This window comes from Brassica rapa, chromosome A08 (assembly GCF_000309985.2).
Source record: "Brassica rapa cultivar Chiifu-401-42 chromosome A08, CAAS_Brap_v3.01, whole genome shotgun sequence".
Lineage (NCBI taxonomy): Eukaryota > Viridiplantae > Streptophyta > Magnoliopsida > Brassicales > Brassicaceae > Brassica > Brassica rapa.
The window spans coordinates 14,480,120-14,499,199 of record NC_024802.2 but is presented as its reverse complement, the minus strand read 5'-3'; the positions used below and the strand labels follow the sequence as shown (position 1 = coordinate 14,499,199).

At 35.4% G+C, this 19,080-nt stretch overlaps 2 protein-coding genes across 10 annotated transcripts; both read right to left on the bottom strand.

The window, feature by feature from the left end:
* Positions 1-133: 133 nt before the first annotated feature.
* LOC103835507 (glutathione S-transferase T3) lies at positions 134-4,486 on the bottom strand. Of its 8 annotated transcripts, none has more exons than XM_033276665.1 (4): positions 3,008-4,486; positions 2,863-2,913; positions 1,682-2,652; positions 134-1,496 (listed from the first exon to the last, which is right to left on the bottom strand). In XM_033276665.1, the coding sequence occupies exon 3, from the start codon at positions 2,538-2,540 to the stop codon at positions 1,692-1,694; it is 849 nt and encodes a 282-aa protein (XP_033132556.1). In that variant the 5' UTR covers positions 2,541-2,652; positions 2,863-2,913; positions 3,008-4,486; the 3' UTR covers positions 134-1,496; positions 1,682-1,691. The 8 variants fall into 8 exon arrangements, with proteins under 8 accessions (XP_033132556.1, XP_033132558.1, XP_009109938.1 ...); XM_033276667.1 differs by lacking the exon at positions 1,682-2,652 and having other exon boundaries at positions 2,863-2,917; positions 3,008-3,518; positions 3,927-4,471; XM_009111690.3 differs by lacking the exon at positions 1,682-2,652 and having other exon boundaries at positions 2,863-2,917; positions 3,008-3,518; positions 3,962-4,468.
* A 1,100-nt stretch (positions 4,487-5,586) lies between these two features.
* LOC103834686 (ATPase 2, plasma membrane-type) lies at positions 5,587-11,198 on the bottom strand. Of its 2 annotated transcripts, none has more exons than XM_009110752.3 (8): positions 11,160-11,198; positions 9,450-9,569; positions 9,126-9,362; positions 7,635-8,769; positions 6,873-7,552; positions 6,623-6,796; positions 6,011-6,375; positions 5,587-5,916 (listed from the first exon to the last, which is right to left on the bottom strand). In XM_009110752.3, exons 1-8 carry the CDS (start codon positions 11,196-11,198, stop codon positions 5,823-5,825), a joined length of 2,844 nt encoding a protein of 947 aa, XP_009109000.1. In that variant the 3' UTR covers positions 5,587-5,822. The 2 variants fall into 2 exon arrangements, with proteins under 2 accessions (XP_009109000.1, XP_018508928.1); XM_018653412.2 differs by lacking the exon at positions 11,160-11,198 and adding an exon at positions 9,655-10,087.
* Between the last annotated feature and the right edge of the window lie 7,882 nt (positions 11,199-19,080).

Sequence of the window (19,080 nt, the reverse complement as noted above, 5' to 3'; positions counted from 1 at the left end):
TTGATATTGGTTGTGATGCCAAATAAAGTTATTATTTACAAATCCTTTTGTCTTTGTTCTTTTATTTTAGTGTATTTAGAGCATCCACAATGGTGAAACCCATTGTGGAGTCCTTAGGATTAGATTAGTAATATTTTTTTTTTTTTTTTTTTTGAATAGTTAAGGACTCTTGTGAAAAATGTATGTACAATGATGATCCCAAAATTAGAATCCTTAGGAATAAAAAAATGATTTTCTTAGTGAAATAAATTTTTCATATATTAGATGAAAAAATACCATAAATTAACATAAAATACAATAATTAAACATAAAATACATTAATTAAACATAAAAATACAACAATTAAAGATAAAAACAATTATTTAACATAAATATAGAAAAATTCCTAATCTTCATCACCAAATTTATTCCAAATATTTTGAATTAAATCATTTTTCAATCGTTCATGCGTTTGCCTATCACGTAGATCATTCCGCGTGGGAAATATATTATTCATATTAGTTGGCATCTCGGTTTCCACCTGTGAACATCTGGGGACGTCTCCTTCTTCAAATTCAGATATATCAATAGGAGAGTATCCATCCCGTTCATCTTCGACAATCATATTGTGGAGTATGATACAAGCTCTCATAATCTTCCCTATCTTTGCTCTATCCAATGTTTTTACCGGGTTTCTCATAATCGCAAATCGAGCTTGCAATACTCCAAAAGCCCGCTCCACATCTTTTCGGGTTGCTTCTTGAACTTTAGCAAATAACTCTTGTTGAGGAGTTTGAGGGAGGGTGATAGATTGGATAAATGTTGACCATTTTGGATATATACCGTCTGTGAGGTAGTACCCCAACTTATACATGTGTCCGTTGACCATGTACTTTACCCTCGGAGCTCGACCTTCTAAAAGGTCATCAAAAACAGGAGACCGATCGAGGACATTGATATAATAGAACATGTCTAAAATATTTATGTAATAGAGTAATTATAAGTTACTGACTCGCATGTCCAAATAAGTTAAAATCTATATAGTTGTCACGAGCACTTCACATATTTTTGAGCAACATTCTGTAATAGAGTAATAGAGTAATGATTAACTTCACATATTTGAGCAAAATCTATATAGTTGTTATGATTAACTTCACATATTTATGATTAACTACACATATTTTTGACTCGTAATAATGACAGAGAAGCTGATGAGAAGTTAGCCAAAACATTAAACAAAGACTGCTGATGAAAGAGAACATAAAGAGAAGTTACCTAAAACTTCTTCGATTACAACAACTTGAAATTGAGGCCGAGTTTGTAGCAACAAGATTACAGCAAGAAGATTACACCTTTAATAGATAGGAAAGAAGTTTGATAGAGAGAAACGCAAACAGAGAGGGCTACTTATACTACTACTACTTAAACAAAACATCAACCCGTGACTCGCAATACAACAACACACTTCGAGATTCCAAACGCACCCGTGACTTGGTTCACATGTCCTGCTGCTGTACCTGAAACATGAGAAAAGACAAGTGTTAGTAACTACTATAAGTAACTAGTGAAAGTAACTAGTCAAAGTAACTAATCCAAGTAACTACTCAAAGTAACTAGTCAAAGTAACCGCTCAAACTAACTACTCAATCCAAGTAGAGACGACATCTAACTATACAATGCAACTACATACGCACATTAATGCCTTACTAGCTTCATAACAGCTCATTCATCAGTTTCAGTTTGAGTGATTCTTCCACCTCAGAGAGTGGATCTTTTTTTCCAAATAAACGTTCTAGGATTTTTTGTTTTGAGAGTTTATCTTTCATTTGCAAGATCGACTGGAGCTGTGACATCTCTTCTTCCTTGCCACTCTTCTTCCTCTTACCAGCAGCTTTAGCCGCTTTCACACCAATTGGTCTAATTTCAGGTTCGGCCACTTCATCTTCTGTATCAACATCGTGGACTTGTTTGCGCTTCTCCTTCTCTCCGTCTTTAACCGTATAGGTCGCTTGCCATTTCTGGTCATGCCTCAGCTCCCTCCACGCATGTTCGACGCCGAACTTGTGCCCGTAAATGGTGTAGAAAGAGTCAAGGGCAGCTTTCATTACATCGTCTTCATTCTGACCACTTCTCTGCCCCCTCAACGCCGCGTCATAGCATCCAACGAATTTACAGACTTGGTCGTTAATCCTAGACCATCTCTGCTTCGCTGGACGAACCTCTCTAGGTACTTGCCCAACCAGTTGTGGGCTTGCGTTGTAGTAGTCAACGATTCTCTTCCAGAAACGTTCTGCCTTCTGTTCACAGCTCACTACGGGGTCTTTGCTGGTGTTAAGCCACGCACCAATGAGGATTTTATCCTCACTGACAGTCCATTTTCTCCTCTCTGAGGCAGAAGGCTGGACAGAAGACTCGATACCAGGCTGGACAGAAGACTCGACAGCAGGGTTGAAAACATACTCGTCACGACCTTGGCTACCGAACCAAGCTGGTTCGGGTGACTCAAGGTCAACTGAACTCTGACTATTCAACAGATTAACGTACCCACTACTGGTATTCATTTTAGATGATGGTCTGTGTTACTCTATTAGCAACACAGACCCTTAAGTAAGCGATAGAAAGTGATTTAGCATTTAGTTTGGCAGATAGAAAGCAAACTAGCATTTACCACCACTACAAAGCAAACTAGCATTTACCACCAGTAGAAAGCAAACAAGCATTTACCACCACTCTTATCAGCATAATAAGTTCTATAGTAGCTACACTTAAAGCTAACAAGTACGATTCTATCAAATCGAAGGAGTTAGGAAGTATCATTAAAGCATGAAGAAAGAGGTTATTTTTAATTTACTAAATATATCTAAACTATAATAAGTATAGTACCTTTGAAGGCCAACTCGAGTTCAGACACTGATGTTTAAATCCTCCGAGGCTCTTCCTTGAAAGACACAAGCCAAGAGATAAGACTTTCATTAAAATTTGAATTTTAAATCAAAGAAATTATCAAAATTTTGGTCATGAAACTTACCTCCACATTACGATGACCAGTATTAGCAAGAGCAGTAGACAAACTCCCTTCGCAAACCGATATTTAGCCACTGCTGTCTTCTTACTTAGCACACGTAAGATCTTCTCTAGCTTAGCCACCTTCTGGTCACTCTCAAAGAATTGATCCTTGAGCATCCTAAGTTGTATTTGCGTTTCACGGAGCTCTTCTTGCAGTGCCACATCCCACCATTTCCAGATGTGGCACTCTCCATCGTCGACGTTGTTGCAGGAGAAGTACCTCCTGTATGGATTTTTTGGAGTGTACGACGTTTTAACTACAGGCTCACTACCGCAATAGCATGTCCTTGGTATCCCTTCATCGGCCTCAGGTGCAGCTGCGTACTGATACTCCTGTGAAATTGTGAAGTTATTACTCTCAACTTCATTGGCGTAGAGTTCACCTTCTACTACAATTAAAGAGGTGATGTCTAACTCCTCTAACGAAGAAGAAGGCTGAGTGTAGCTATAGTCTTGGCCCATGGTTCGTTCGCCTGCAGAAATTATGGTAAGAGCAACTATGTTAGCGAATAAGAAAAAAAAATATTAATAACAAAACGCAACAACAGACACGAATGAGGGATCTAGTTAAGTAGTTTTGGAACTAAGCAGAAAATAAGATTAGCTCAAAACAATACAAGTAACCTATCTATACATGGAAGCTAAACAATACAAGGAAAACAAATCGATGACAAAATCTTCACTGAAAACAATTCGTGTTTTGAAACCCAAAACGAATTGAAACCCAAACTACAAACAAAATGATCCCCAATTGAACATAAACGAATTCAAAACAAATTCTAAAATCGAAACTTTTTGAAACCCTAAATCGAAGAAATCCCCAATTCGATTCGACGGAAATACGAACCAAAGACGGTCACGAGAACAACAACGAAGCTAACCTATGCTTAAATCTACACAGAGGAACGGGATTTGCCTTTGAAGATAACGGAAGCCGACGATCGACGAAGGAGAGAAATCGCCTCTTCACTTGAGCTCTGATTTTTTTTTCCTTGGATTCAAACGCAAATGATTTTTTTTTCACCTAAACGGAACACAAAAGTATCCAAGGCCCAACCATCTCACGCCACGTGTACACGAAGGACTCAATCCTTCGATCCCTTATTAACGGATTGATCCGTACAGATCCGTCCAAAAAGAAGCCCATTTCACAATATTTTTATTCAAATATCCTAAGGACTTGGGCTACGGACTCATGACGGACTCCCGTTGCAGCCGCTCTTAATACTCTTGTCATTTAAGCTGACAAGCATGTGTATATCTAATCTATTAAAACAGGAGTACAAAATTAGATTGTCCCTTAGTTTTCCACTATATTTACAATATCATGCCACTGAAGTTATTAATTAACCTATCTTTTAGGATTTTTGTCTTTTCTCTTCAATTAATGTATTTCCAAAATCAAATTCTAACTAAAAAATCATGGCAACAATAATTAATAAACCTAAATTTTAATATTCTTTGTCTTTTCTTTTTTTATTATACATATGTGTGTTTGAAAATAATTAATTCCATATATACATTTCATAATTACATACATTATACATAATAAATAGTATACAAAATTTTTATTATACATAATCATAAAATTGTGATCCATAAAAACAGTTTATACAACAATTTTATTATATATAATCATAAAATTTTGATCCATAAAAAATAAAAATACATTTGTGTGACTTTACATGTCATATTCTAAATAAATAGATGATATAACTAAGGGTTTACATGATAAAATAAAACTACTCAATATAAACTATAGAATTATTGTGTTTAGAAATGTCATATTAAAAAAAATTAAACGGGTAAATTTTAAAATATATATTATCACTTATACAAATAAATATTTATTTATAAAAAAAACTAACATCTGCGCGGGTGCGCGGGTCAAGCTCTAGTTTTTAATTGTTTCTGCAATATTTTCAGTTTTTCTCGTTGAGTCAAAAAATTTGAACTTTCATTTTTCATTTCTTTTGAAAACAATACTGGTTACCATTTACATTTCTTCAACTAAATAAAAGATACTACAGATTGTGAAGTATATATCACAAAAGCGATCCGTTAGATTACCAGTACACCATTACTGAGTAAAACAAATTAATACTAATAATTTCAGCATCAGAATTTTATGAAAAAGAGGCAAGTCAGATGACATAATGCAAGTATGCGAAGTTACATAATATTACATCATCCATATCTTTGCACGTGTCTCAAAATCACTCGCGCTCATCCAAATCTCTATTTCTCTTAAGATTCTTGCCGTACTACTACTACACAACTTGTCTCATGTCATGTTTTTAATTGAGATCTTTTTAAAAAATGTTTTTAACTGAATTATTTTTTTTCAGTGGAAACAAAACAACAAACTTATTTTGGATTATTTTCTCAATATGGTCAGATACTTTCCTGTTTTAAAATTGCAAATTGTTTGTTGTACTCGTCTTTGCCCTTTGGTAGTTACAACATTAAGGTCCACAATTGCATTTTGTTTTTGGTAAGCAAATGAAAATAGAAAGCTACAAAATTTGTTTAGGAAGAAAGAAGATAAGGTTATATGTAGGCTCATGGAATAAGAGCAAAGAAAATTGTGGTGTGTGTTGTGTAAAGTGCCAAACACAAAGGCAAGCCTTGATTCTTCGAAAGAGATTACATATGGAACTCGGAGAAACAAGAACACTAACAATATGATTTGGGAAAGAGTTATAGCAATAAACAAAGATTTTTCCCTATATAAACAGTAACCTTAAGAGGTGGTGAAGAACAACAATAAGAACATATTAGACAGTGTAGTGTCCTGAAGTTTCAATGTCCAAGCCCTTTAGCTTCACTACTGATTCCACATGTCCCTTGAGTGTGTGCAGCTCCCTAAGCCTGTTATTAACACACATACATTCAATTAAGTGTTTTAATTTCAGACAAGGAACATGTATCTATCTCAAGATTGAGATAAAGGCTCTTATATTACCTAGCAATCTCAGCTCTTCTCTTAGCCTGCTCTGCAATCTCAGACAATTCTCTGTAACTTCCTTTCTCAGGGAAGATGTTAACAGCTTCTTTTGGCTGCAAACCGTGAAGTGTCCTCTGAGCAAGTGCCCATTGAGCCTCCCTCTCTTCTTTTCCATAATCTTTCTTCATCGTGAAAGCCGTCTTGTTCTCAAACAAGTTGAGCCAAGCCTTACCGCTCAAGATGTATCTAATGGCAAACTTGAAAATGTCTTGTGGGAAGTATGTTACAATACTGTATAGCCAGATCACTCCAGCCCATCCCCATCCAATACCTCTAACCTTTGCAAACTCCCAGTTAGCGTAAACCGCAATCAAAGTAGCAACCTGCATTTATAAGGATTCAATCAGTGTTCTACAAAAATGGTCTAGGCGTCACCCGCCTAGTCAGCAAATCGGGTCTGAACGAAACGATTTTCAAACTGATTTTAAAAAAAAAAAATCGGTCTAGGCACCCATCTAAACATTAGCCTAACCACCGTCTAGTGATTTTTTCGAACATTGGATTCAATGAATGAAAACAGGTAGCTTCGAGGAAGAAACACTTCAAAATGTAGAGTTCTGATGGTCTTACAAGTTGTGCAATCAGGAAAGCAACCATCAGTAACGCCCCAGGACGTTCAACAAATGACCAACTCCTTGATCTTGTGACGAAGATCAAAGCCTGACTAATGATACTAACTTGCAGGTACACCGCACCCATTAGCTCGTTATTATTGTCCCTAATGGACCTCACACCAAACGTGTCCTGTGGAACCAAAGTGAAAGTTAGTTTACATACAATCACATGCAAGAATGATGAGAAGTGAATGTTTATATATTACCGAGAAAAAGTCAGTCTTATGTGCCGCCCAGAAGAAGACAACAGTCATCATGGCTTGGTAACCACCAAGGACAACTCCAGTTGCAAAAATCTCTTTAAGTTTCCAGCTATCAGGTGTGGGAGACGGCTTGACTCTGTCCTTTGAGATTGTCATGATGGTACCATCGTTAAGAATGGCAATGATCAGAACCATGAACGCTGAGAAGTCAAATTCCCATATCAGAGCAATAAGCATGAAACCAAACACAATCCGGATTGTGATGGAAACTGCGTAAATAGTGTAGTTCTTCATTCTCTGGAATATAGCTCTGCTGGTGAGAACAGCACTGATGATAACACTGAGTCCAGGCTCAGTGAGGACTATATCCGAAGCGCCACGAGCTGCATCAGTGGCATCAGCCACAGCTATACCAATATCAGCTTTCTTCAAAGCAGGAGCATCATTCACACCATCACCAGTCATCCCAACGATATGTTTCAGCTCTTGTAACTTCTTCACAATCTCGTATTTGTGCTCTGGGAAGACTCCAGCGAAACCATCAGCCTTTTCTATCAACTCCTCAACAGGAATGGAAGCAAGGTTTGCGTCCTTGTGACTACCGAGAAAAGCTGAAGATGGATACATGTTTGTTCCCATTCCAAGTCTCCGTCCAGTTTCTTTACCAATAGCAAGTTGATCACCTAAGCCACATCATACAAGAGAATGTTAAAGGAGGGGAATGTAGTTAGGTGTGTATATTTACAAGGACAAGATTATTATTACCAGTGATCATCTTGACATTAACACCAAGATTCAAAGCCCTTCTAATGGTTTCAGCACTGTCATGTCTTGGTGGATCAAAAAGTGGCAACAAGCCAACAAACTCCCATGGTCCACCTGGACTTTCCTTTGTTTTCTCAGGCACCACCTGACGAGCAACAGCCAATGACCTGAGACCACGCTCTGCATACTTTTCAATGATAGAGAGCACCTTCTTGCTAAGGTCACTGTTGGCTTTGGCAAGCTCAAGGATCTGCTCAGGAGCACCTTTACTAACTCTATGCCAGTTACCACTTGAGTCTATGTAAGTCAAAGCAGTTCTCTTATCAACAGGGTTAAATGGAAGGAAGTGAACCTCTCTGATGCCAGCTCTAGCCTCCTTTGGATCAGCAAGCATCCCAACCATGGCTGCATCAATGGCATCTTGGTTCTCAATCCTTGAAGCCATAGCTGCAAACAACAGAACCTGATCTTTCTCCACACCCTTGCAGAAAACCTCAACTAAGTTTTTATCCACACTCAGTTTATTTAGAGTCAGCGTCCCGGTTTTGTCACTGCACAGAACATCCATCCCCGCCATTTCTTCAATGGCAGTCATACGCTTGGTGATCGCACCTTGCTGAGAGAGCCTGTGAGAGCCAATAGCCATGGTGACAGACAAGACAGTAGGCATAGCAATGGGGATACCACCAATCAACAGAACCAAGAGGTTATCAATCCCATCTCTGTACTTTCGTCGCTGGATAGGGTACATGACTATAATCTCAATCACCATACCAATGGCAATGGAGCAGATACAGAAGTTTCCAATTGCTGTAAGAACTTTTTGGAAGTGTCCAACTTGGTTGGTGCTGTCCACAAGGTGAGCAGCTTTGCCAAAGAAAGTGTGAACTCCTGTGGCGATAACAACGGCTTCGATCTCTCCTTGTTTGCAGGTTGAGCCAGAGTAAACTTCTTGACCAGGGTGCTTGGTTACAGGGAGAGACTCTCCTGTTAAAGCAGATTGGTCTACCTTTAAAGGATCACCTTCAAGAAGACGACCATCTGCAGGGATGATGTCTCCAAGTTTGATGCTGACGATGTCTCCTGGGACGAGAATAGCAGCTTCTTGCTCACTCCATTTCCCATCTCTAAGAACCTGAAACAGACACACAGCATTAGGTCTCTTGTGACATTATGATGTAGCCGAAGCCAAAATAAATACAAAGATTTGTATTTATTCTAAAGAATACTAAGCATCAATGTCTTTTGAGTTCATTGAGATCAATGCACCATAACCGGTTTAAAAATACTCTTCTAAGTGGTTTATAAAAACAAAACTCATATAATTAATCAAATAAAAAACTGCCTAGAAACTTAAGTTAAATGGTTATATTTAATAAAACCATAAAAACTCTTAGACAACAAAAGTAATTAATTATTCTGTTAATAAACAATAAACTAGATAATCATAATATTGGAATATTTCCAAATATTCTTTGTGCAACACATTACCTTTGTTTTGGGAGCAAGACCAGCCATGAGAGCAGCAGCGGCATTACCAGCATTGTTCTCTTCAATGAAACTGATAGTGGAGTTGATAACGAGAAGACAGATGATACCAACAAAGTCCTGCCAATCCGGAGGCCGACCATCACCGTTGGCTAAAGCAATGGCCATGATGGCAGCAGCTTCCATGACCCATGAGAGTGGGTTCCACATAAACCCTAAGAACTTGAGAATCTTGCTCTCCTGCAAGACCATCACCAGACACTATTCAGTAAACAAACAAAGAACATCTACTTGTTTTGTCTGAGAAAAGCAGAACAAAGTTGAGACCTTTTTCTCTTCGAGCTTGTTTGGTCCAAAGATCTGGATCCTCTCTTCCCCTTCCTGTGTTGTTAAACCTTCCCTTGTACAATTTAGCTGCTGGAACACTTCCTCTATCGGAATCTTTTCCTGCGAAATTCAAATTATTGCAAATTTTGATCAGATAACCAATTTACATACACGAGTTAGATTCTTGATTTTGAAAATGAGAAACCTTTGTTTGAAAAAAAAAAAAAAAGAGAGAACGCAGTAGATGATCGTGATTAGTGACTACAAGCTGCAACTGAGGTTAGCTGCGAGTTGACTCAGTGAGTCGGGGTCGCAAACCGGTTCGTTGCGTAAAATCGTAAAAGAAATGTAAAATGTCGTATTTTCAATTTTTAAAAAATATATATACATTGTCTAAAGAAATTCGTAAAGTTACGTCTGCACAGAACATGTGTTTTTTTTTCTGTTGGTAAAGACATGGAAGTTGAACGTACCACGGAAAAGTACTTGAAAAGAGAATCTGAACTTCTTGTTTGTTTTCAGACAAGATTAAAAACAAAATCCTTAAAGTTACCGAATTACTGTAATACTAAATATTTCGCTGTCCTAATCAATTTTTTTTTAAACATTATACTAGTAGTGAAGAATAATAAAGGGCAAATCTCCAAAATAGCACATTTGTAAGTTTATATCACAAAAATAACACTCAAAAATTAAAATGACCAAAATAGCATTTTATCTTTTTGAAAAATTTAAATTTTTTTATTTTTCAAAATTTGAAATCTTATACCCAAAACCTCACTTCTCAACTCTAAACCCTAAAATCTAAGACCATCTCCAATCACACTCTATAATTTCCTCTATATTTCACTCTAAAATAGAGTAACTCTATGATAGAGTTGAATTTGCTCCAATGGTTCACTCTATAATAGAGTTACTCTATAATAGAGTGAAATATAGAGTATTCTTGTTTTTTCACTCTATATTTGGAGTAAAAAAATAGGATTACTCTATATTTCACTCTATTATAGAGTAACTCTATTATAGAGTGAACCATTGGAGCAAATTTAACTCTATAATAGAGTTACTCTATTTTAGTGTAAATTATAGAGGAAAAAATAGAGTGCCTTTGGAGATGCTCTAAACTCTAAACCCTAAAATCTAAATTCTAAACCCCACCCCTTGAGTGCTATTTTTGTGACTTTTGGCCTTAAATGCTAGTTTAGGAACAAAAACTTGATTTAGTGCTATTTTGGTCTTTTTCTCAATAATAAAAGTGAAATAAAAATAACTAGATTTTACTGAGACTTAGCTTAGCTCCACTATTATAAAAGAAACTTGTACAGTTATTTTTTTTACGAACAGAGGTGTCTAGACCGAAGTCAACTAATCTTTCAACTAGATAAAACTGATGAACAGTCCCGTTCCGATTTTTAAAGGAGGTTCAAAACATGTTTTAAGTGGTCTGGCCAGCTATAACAACTTTATAGTATTTATTTATTCACATGATGGTATATCTATTTTTTTCTTATGAACAAACTCTACATGCAAAGAGACAGAACATCTATTGGAAAATGACAGTACAGAAACCAAAATCAAATTCCCCCAGTGTATAGATCTACCTCCATTGAGGTAGAATCATAAAACAGTTTGTGGGCAATAATGATCATAACTTTTCAAAAAAAAAAAAATGATGATCATAAACAGAGAGAGTTAAAAATGAGTTTTTACCAGATCAACAGTCTCGTTCTTGATATCCTCGAGACTCATCTTTCCCCTCCAAACGACGGCGCCGAAGTTGCACTATAAACGACAGATATGTCCGCCGTTTCACTCGAGAGAGAGAGAGAGGAGAAGGAGGAGGAAAGATTAGATGAAGAGAGCGAGCGAGCGAGCTATCTGTTTGCAGAGTCGATAGGACTCCTCCTTTTATACCACTAGAAACGACGGATTTCTCCACCGTTTTAGTTCTTGTGGGTCCCAACAAGTAGTCTCCATATGTTTACCCTTTTTTTTTTTGAACACCTCCATTTGTTTACCCATTCTCTGATTTTTGTATTATTTATTTTGTTGTTTGTTTTGGCTAGGCCTGAGCGTTTTTACTTCAACCTGAAGTACCTACCTAAATCCGAACCGGAAAAACCGAAACTGAATCTGAACTGTTATACAAAATATCCGAACGGGACTTATGAACTTAGTACTTTGGTGTTTGATTATAATAACCTGAACCGAACCGAAATCCGAACTAGGATCCGAAAATATCCGAAATTAGTTAAATATGTTAATGTTTTTATATATTTTAAGATGATTTAGATATTTCAGAATATTCAAAATATTTTTTAGCTTGTTTTAGTTGTTATTTTGAATACTTTTTAGTTAATTTAGATAGTTTAATTAATTTTAGTTAGATTTGTAAACAATTTATATATTTTGAACAAAAAAATTGTCAATTTTAAAGGTTTAAAAAATATATTTTTAGACAATTTTAAACATTGGTTACATCCGATCCGAACCGAACGCGAAAGAAACCGAACCGAATCCGATCCGATAATTAGTAAAACTCGAATGTTACTTCTGAACATAACACTGAAAATCCAAAAATCCAAATCACCCAGACCGAAACCGAACTGTACACCGAACGTCCAGGCCTGTTTTGGCTCTTAATATCGTCCATATCACTGTAATATTATTGTGTCCCAGTTCTTACTAAAATTATACAGAAACGTATTAAATAATATCAGTGCTGTCACAACACAAAAATCACCATGAATTATTTTATATTTTTAGTTATTTAGTATTACACACACACAAATAAAGAGTTGCAAGATTTTGTTTTATTTTTCAAAATTTCTGCTTGATGTTGTGAAATAGCTAACAAGAGAAAATTAGTTTGCAAACTGTCTTTTTTAATTTCAAAAATCAAAGAGTTATTCCTCCCAGTGATTCATTATATACAATAAAACTTCTATAAATTAATAATGTTAGACTTTTGAAATTTTATTAATTTATATAGATATTAATTTATAGATATATAGTGAAGCTTAAGAAATTTTTAAATATTCTTTTTATTTGGAAACAGTTACCAGATTAAAACGTATGACATGTTGAACTTGATGAAAAAGAAGACATGTTGAACCTGGACCTAACATTTGTAGCCGTTACATGCAACAAAATAAATATTAGTCGAAAGTACATGTCCGATTGGTAATCATGTTTAGACAAAGCGGTTACAAAATTTAAACAACTGTAAACAGAATAACTTAAATAAAAGAAATCGTGATCACATCATTTCAGTTTGTCATATCTCATATGTCCAAAAAATCTAGGATGAAACTCTTCCTAATCATCTCTCTCTTTTCTCTCTCTTATCTCTCTTAACTTTCGAAAAACCCTAATTTTGATTGGCGCCGTTCAGCCGGTGGCGGATTCCGGCGAGTCTGTCACTGTCGTCACCGGCTGTCTTCCCCTTAATCTTTTATGTCTCTTTCCCTTCTCTGTTTCGCCTCCTTTCTCTGCTCTTTGTCTCACCGATATACCTTCTGTTGTGGTCTCCCTCTCTTCACTGGCATCGCTGCTCGGTGGTTTGGGATCTGGAGCGGTGGTGAGGTGCGTCTGTAAGGGTGGGGCTTGGTGGTTCTTCCGAGGGCTAACTTCGAGGTACCGCTCAGATCTGGCCAGATCTGCTTTCAATGGAGGACGATTGTGCTTTGGTGGTGGTGCTCCGGTCATCCTCGATTCCTCCGGCGTCTGTTAGCTGGTGTCAAAGACAGGTTTCCTCGTTCTCGGTTGGAGGGCTCTCGTCCCTGAGATCTCTACTTCAGATTCATCGTAGTTTTTTACTACCAATGAGAAACTGATGTATCAAGAGTCGATTTTGGGTCTCAAGCGAGCTCCCTGGCGGTGGTGGTGACTCTCTGTTAGTGGTTTTTCCTTGTACGTGGTTGCAGGGCTCCTTGTGGCTAGAAGGTGTTGCTGTCAAGCTTATGAGGAGTGCTGAGCTCTTCTTCTCATCTTAGCCGGAGGTGGCGGTCTGGTGAACTGATTAGATTGAGCTTCTTTGTTCGATTTTTGGTCAGGCTCTGGTTCTCAGTGTCTGTCGCTCGTGCGGGTCATTGTGGTCTTAGGTTGTTGTAGTCTACCTTCGTCTTCATTCCCGGTGACAGCGAGTGTCGCTAGCATCTCTGCAGTAAGGGTTTTAGTGCTTTGGTTCTTGCCATGTGGTGTTAGCTCCTTTTATCGTGCAGGGTCTGGTGGAAGTGGCGGGTTTATCATCCATTTGTCTACCCAAATAAGAGCGATTGTGGGATTGTTGTCGGGGTGTTGGTGGTTCCGGTGAGGGTCTTACGGGTTGTTGGAGTTATCTGTTACCTTTGATCTTCAGGAGGGAGGAGCAGAGGTGGCTGTTTGTGGTGATTGGTGTCTGGGGCTTCGACAGGCTCTGGTTCGTCGATTTCGCCGCTTTGGTGCGGCCCCATTGTCATCTGCTGCGAGCTCCGAGCTCTCGCTGGTGTCTTTGCTCTCTGCAGGTGGAAGGGCTTCGTGGTGAGGTTATGTTTTGGAGGCGAGTGCCTGGGCAAGCCAATATTACCGGCTCGTGACTCATATTATAACTGATGCCTTACTATGGAGTTTCTGAGCTTGCTTGTTGCGTACTCTTGCAACTCTCACAAGTTCTCTCGAGTGCTCTCTCCTTCGTCTTTCGATGTCCGTCCTCAATCGTGTTTTTCTTTACTGTATTTTGTTGTTGTTTAGTAGTTTCATTTCGGTGTTTGTATTTTCTGCTACTAGTATCCTTTGTACCTTCTGTCACAAACTCAAAAACTGGTAATGCAATTTTAACATGTTTACCAAAAAAAAAAAAAAAAAGTTTTCTATTTTTGGTTAATCGATAACACAAAATTTAATATTCTCTTAGATTTTGGGGACGTATACACTTTTTGTTTTCGTTAACTCCTAAAAACATATTTTGCTAGGGAGTTACATAAAGTTTTACAGGAAATATCTCTGATATCAAACTTAGTGGGCAATTATGTTCCTTTTCGATTATGGAATACATTTTAATCAACTGGTGATACCTTAGGTGAAAACTCTTTTCGACGGTCCACTCAGTAAAGAAAACAGGTGTTTTGAATAATTATACGGGAGTTGGATTTTCACCAGTTGTAGTCTTTTTGGCAATACGTTGTTTTCATTTGTATTTTGATATGATGTTTAGTTGTCTATACTAGTTATGTCAAGACACATAAGAAACACATGTTTGTTTCTTTACATTACAAGTAACACCTGTTGCCATTCAAATCCTTGTTCTTTTAACAGTTCCTTGGTTAGCAACTTTTATAACCAAGAATTTTTAAACATTTGGTTCCATTCATCTTTTTGGAATATGTATAAAAAACATGTATATAAAAGATTTGGATCCTTTCTACAAAAAAAAAAAGAATAGATTTGGATCCATTAAAGTACTACAGTATTTTTTTTAATAACCGGCGTGAACTTTTCATTGAACGCCGAACTGGCTTTAATGAGAGGCGAGGAGAAGGAGAACAATTGGTGGTGAGACTTGGGGGACTTCACCTAAACAAACGCCACCGGTACCTGTTACGAAGAAGAACCTGTCCTTTTTATGTACATGGCAGACATTAAATACTTATCATTTCCAGCCACGTCTACTTTCTACTTACAATATAATTGCTACTTGCAACTGCTTTCTCTGTTCAGGATAAAATGTAAATCCACTGAACCTTGTGTGTGTGAACCACTTGAACCAACCTTTTTCTCACTTTTTGCTCAGCCGCCTCCATTTTTCTTCTAACCACCGACCATGTTCTGAAATTATCAAAACCTCCTCATTGCTGAGGTTTTGTTTTTCACGATAGTGAAGTTAAATACTCACAATATTGGCTTGACCACAAAACAAGTAAGTATTATGTTAACTTTTAACATTGGGGAGAAATTAATTTTTTGTCGACAAAACTTCAGTTTGACTTTATATTACTAAATCGATTATGGTGGTTCAATTGCTAACAAGAATGTACAGAATGAGATGGCAACAAGGTCCATACTAGTAAAACGAAAGAATCACACCAACCGTATTTTATTTCTTGAACCCTCTTTGAAATTACTAAAGCAAAAAAAAAAAAAATATATATATATATATATGTATGTTTTAGTTTCACATAACCTTTATAATTTTGTCATTGCAAATATGTTCCCACTATATTTTCACTATTAGTAACTCATCTGCCTTTGACAAAAAAAAAGTAGCTCATCTGCATATCGCTTAATGAATCAATATGCGTTCTGCATATATATAACCTTTGAAAACCTGTATATGTCCATGTCGTCTACATGTCAACTGTGATTAAAAAAATTGATGGAATTTTTTCTATCCTGAAAACATAAACATTCTTCCTTCCAAGTTAATTCCAACAGCATTTGAGATTGTATAACCAAGATTCCTAGTCATGATGCTGCAAGTATGTCGTTTATAAAACGAGTGAGTGTATGCCGTACTATATACACTAATAATTTATGCTGTTTCTTTGATAATATTAAAATTATAGAGTAGAAATCCTGTAATACTGTGACATATTCACAGTTGATATACCTTCTCCTTTACATAGTGAAATAAACTGTATGAACTGTGACATGTATCATAATGCTTTGTAATTATAATGTTTATAATAATTATCATTATCTACATTCAAACCCGTATACTCTATAGTATTGAACAACAGTGTAAACTGTACAATTTTTATGAGCTGTGTAGTAGCCTGCATTTTTATGAAAATATAATGTAAACTAGTAATCTATTTCTTTTACAACGTACTCTCTACGTTCCACAAATATATATTTTTTAGTATTTTCATATATATTAAAAAAACACATTAAACTACCATAATAAATGTATTATTTTCTGTAATTTTCAATTTTAATAATTTTTAACCAATAATAATTCAATAAAGTCAATTAATTTTCTTGAAGTTTACATTTTTTCATAGAAAACACAAAAAATACATTTTTGTGAAACAAATTTTTTTCTAAAAAATCTATCATTAAGAAACGGAGGGAGTATAAGGGCATCTTTATCCCTACTCCATTTTTTCCTCTAAGATGGAATAAAATTGAATATGGAGTAAGGAATGCTTCAACCCAACTTCATATCTCACTCCATAATACAATTTACTCCATAAATGGAGTAATCTATTTTTTTTTTGTTCATCATTCTATTATAGAGTGGGAAATAGAATATGATTAGAACAATTTTACTCTATTTTCACTTTTATTCTATTTTGGAGGAAAAAATGAAATTTTACGTTGGAAATGCTCTAATAAGTAAAAACTAACCACACATGTAATAAACAAACTGGCGAGTGGCTAGAAATAAATTTTATACGGGTTGCAAGAATATAGGAAACAAAAATATAGAAAGATTTATTAAACGTAGTAGATATTTTTATTTGTTAAAGAACATATTAAATACTGTTTCCTTTTGCTGGAGTTTACGAAAACTGGTGCATGTTTTGATAACTTTCGAAAGTTCTGGTAAAGAACGGGAAACTGGTGCGTATATTAACAGATGAATTCAGTAAGAAAACAATTGGGTGAAATAGTAAATAAATCTATCGCACATTTTACGAAAATTATGTTAAACACGTGATGTAATTTTTCTTTCTACCACCTAAAGTGAAATAAAGTAATAGTATTTGTTTTGAATAATTAAAAGAGACGTGAAAAGGATTCACAATATAATTTATCAATAAAATTTGGCCGATAAAAGAAAAATCAAATTTCTAGAATAACCGGAGCTACTAGAACATCTTAACAAATGTAAGCTATCATAAATTAATATTCGTTAGCCGAAATTAACTTTTGTGGTACCAATCGTACTAAGACTCTTAAAGACAAAAGTAATACAGTACTAGTTTAAATCCATTAAACTAATAACAATTGAAATTTAATTTCTTGAGGATTGGTGTCATTGGACCGCTGTGCGTTTTTGTAAGCCAATCCACACACATATACTAGATTAAATACATTCGGATCCACGTATATACGCACAAATACATATCACTAATACAACTAACAACATATACACATGCATCCATGTGCATGTTCATTAAAGCTTCTCTCTTACAGAGAGACCAAATTGTATAAGTAATTGTGGTGCGCTGGATTTTATCATCATTTGGCAATGATTCGATACCAAGAGTGGATTCTACCCTTGAAAGACAAACCAATTTCTCGTAGCTTTCATAACTTTTTTCCTAACACCAATGGTACACAAAATTTTCTTCTATATTTCAATTTCTAAAATAAAATAATTCTATTATAGAGTTGGATTTGTTTTCAATGGTCCGTTATATAATAAAATAACTCTAAAGTGAATCATTGAAGCAATTTGAATACTATAATAAAGTTACTATATTTTAGTATAAAATATAGAGAAAGTTTTTGTGTCCTATTAGAAATGTCCTAAATATAATCACCGTAATATTTTTTATAGAAAACTAATATGAATGATTATCAGTCGATTATATTAATAGTACATGAAAAAAATTCAGTAGTAGCTTTCAAGTTGACTCATCTTGCATCTTTAACAATTGAGAACAATCCCATCCTTTAGCTTTCAAGTTGCCTCAATTTTAGTTTGATTTTAACCAAACTAAATTATACTGAGCCAAAATCAAACCATTTGATAGATTTGAGCTTTAACCAAAGCTGCACTGCATCTGAATTTCTTCTAGAAGACTTCTTTAAGTTAAGCATGTACCTACCAAATAAATCAATTTTTAAGACTTTCTTTGTATACATCATCATTTTGCAGAATATAAGATAATATATATGTTGTGTTATTCTTTTTTTCACCTACATTTTATATTTCTTGCTAAATTTTATGTCTGTCCCGCATTTGCTTCGGAGAAAAAGTGTAGAACAATTCTAATGAATAAATATAATTATTATTTTTAAATAGTTAGGTACATCATTATTGTTATGTTAACGCTAAACCTTCTGTTATATATTCTCTCTGTTTCATTAAGTTAAATGTTTTTGAAAAAAAAATTGTTTCCAAAGATAGATTTTTTGTATTTTCTATGAAAAATGTGATTTAAAAAAAAATGATTTTATTGAATTATTATTGGTTAAAAATTATTGGAAATTAAAAATTACAAAAATGAAACATTTATTATAGTGATTTAAAATATATATTTTTAATATGTGTGAAAACATGAAAAATTTTATCATTGTGAACGGAGGAAGTATATATCAACTCATATTTTATTTATTTAGTTTGTAGCTTCCACGCTATTGAAAGAAGGCATTGCGTAGAAGGTTAAAGGTTTGTCGCCTATTAATTAGACTTGGTCAAGACATTATCGGCCTTCGAAGTCCACTACTAACGTGACAAAGATCATACGAAAAGAGATGACGACGCTTTCTTCAAGATAATTCATTTTGGGAGGTTTAAGCACTCTAGGCTAAACTTAAAAGTATTCGCATCGATCAAAGCCTCTTGCATTTTACCGAGGTCAGTTAATTTGGTTATGTTTCCCCCATAGTCCAATTTATCCAAATAGACTGATTATTAAAATGGTAATATACGCAAACAAATACACAGAGATAAAATAAGACATAAAGCGACATATGAAGT

Coding starts and splice junctions, on each gene's coding strand:
- LOC103835507 (XM_033276665.1), bottom strand. CDS start 2,540: ATGAATACCAGTAGTGGGTACGTTAATCTGTTGAATAGTCAGAGTTCA.
- LOC103834686 (XM_009110752.3), bottom strand. CDS start 11,198: ATGAGTCTCGAGGATATCAAGAACGAGACTGTTGATCTG. Junction 8,770..9,125: donor GTCTTGCTCCCAAAACAAAG/GTAATGTGTTGC, acceptor TGTCTGTTTCAG/GTTCTTAGAGATGGGAAATG. Junction 5,917..6,010: donor AGAAGAGCTGAGATTGCTAG/GTAATATAAGAG, acceptor TGTTAATAACAG/GCTTAGGGAGCTGCACACAC.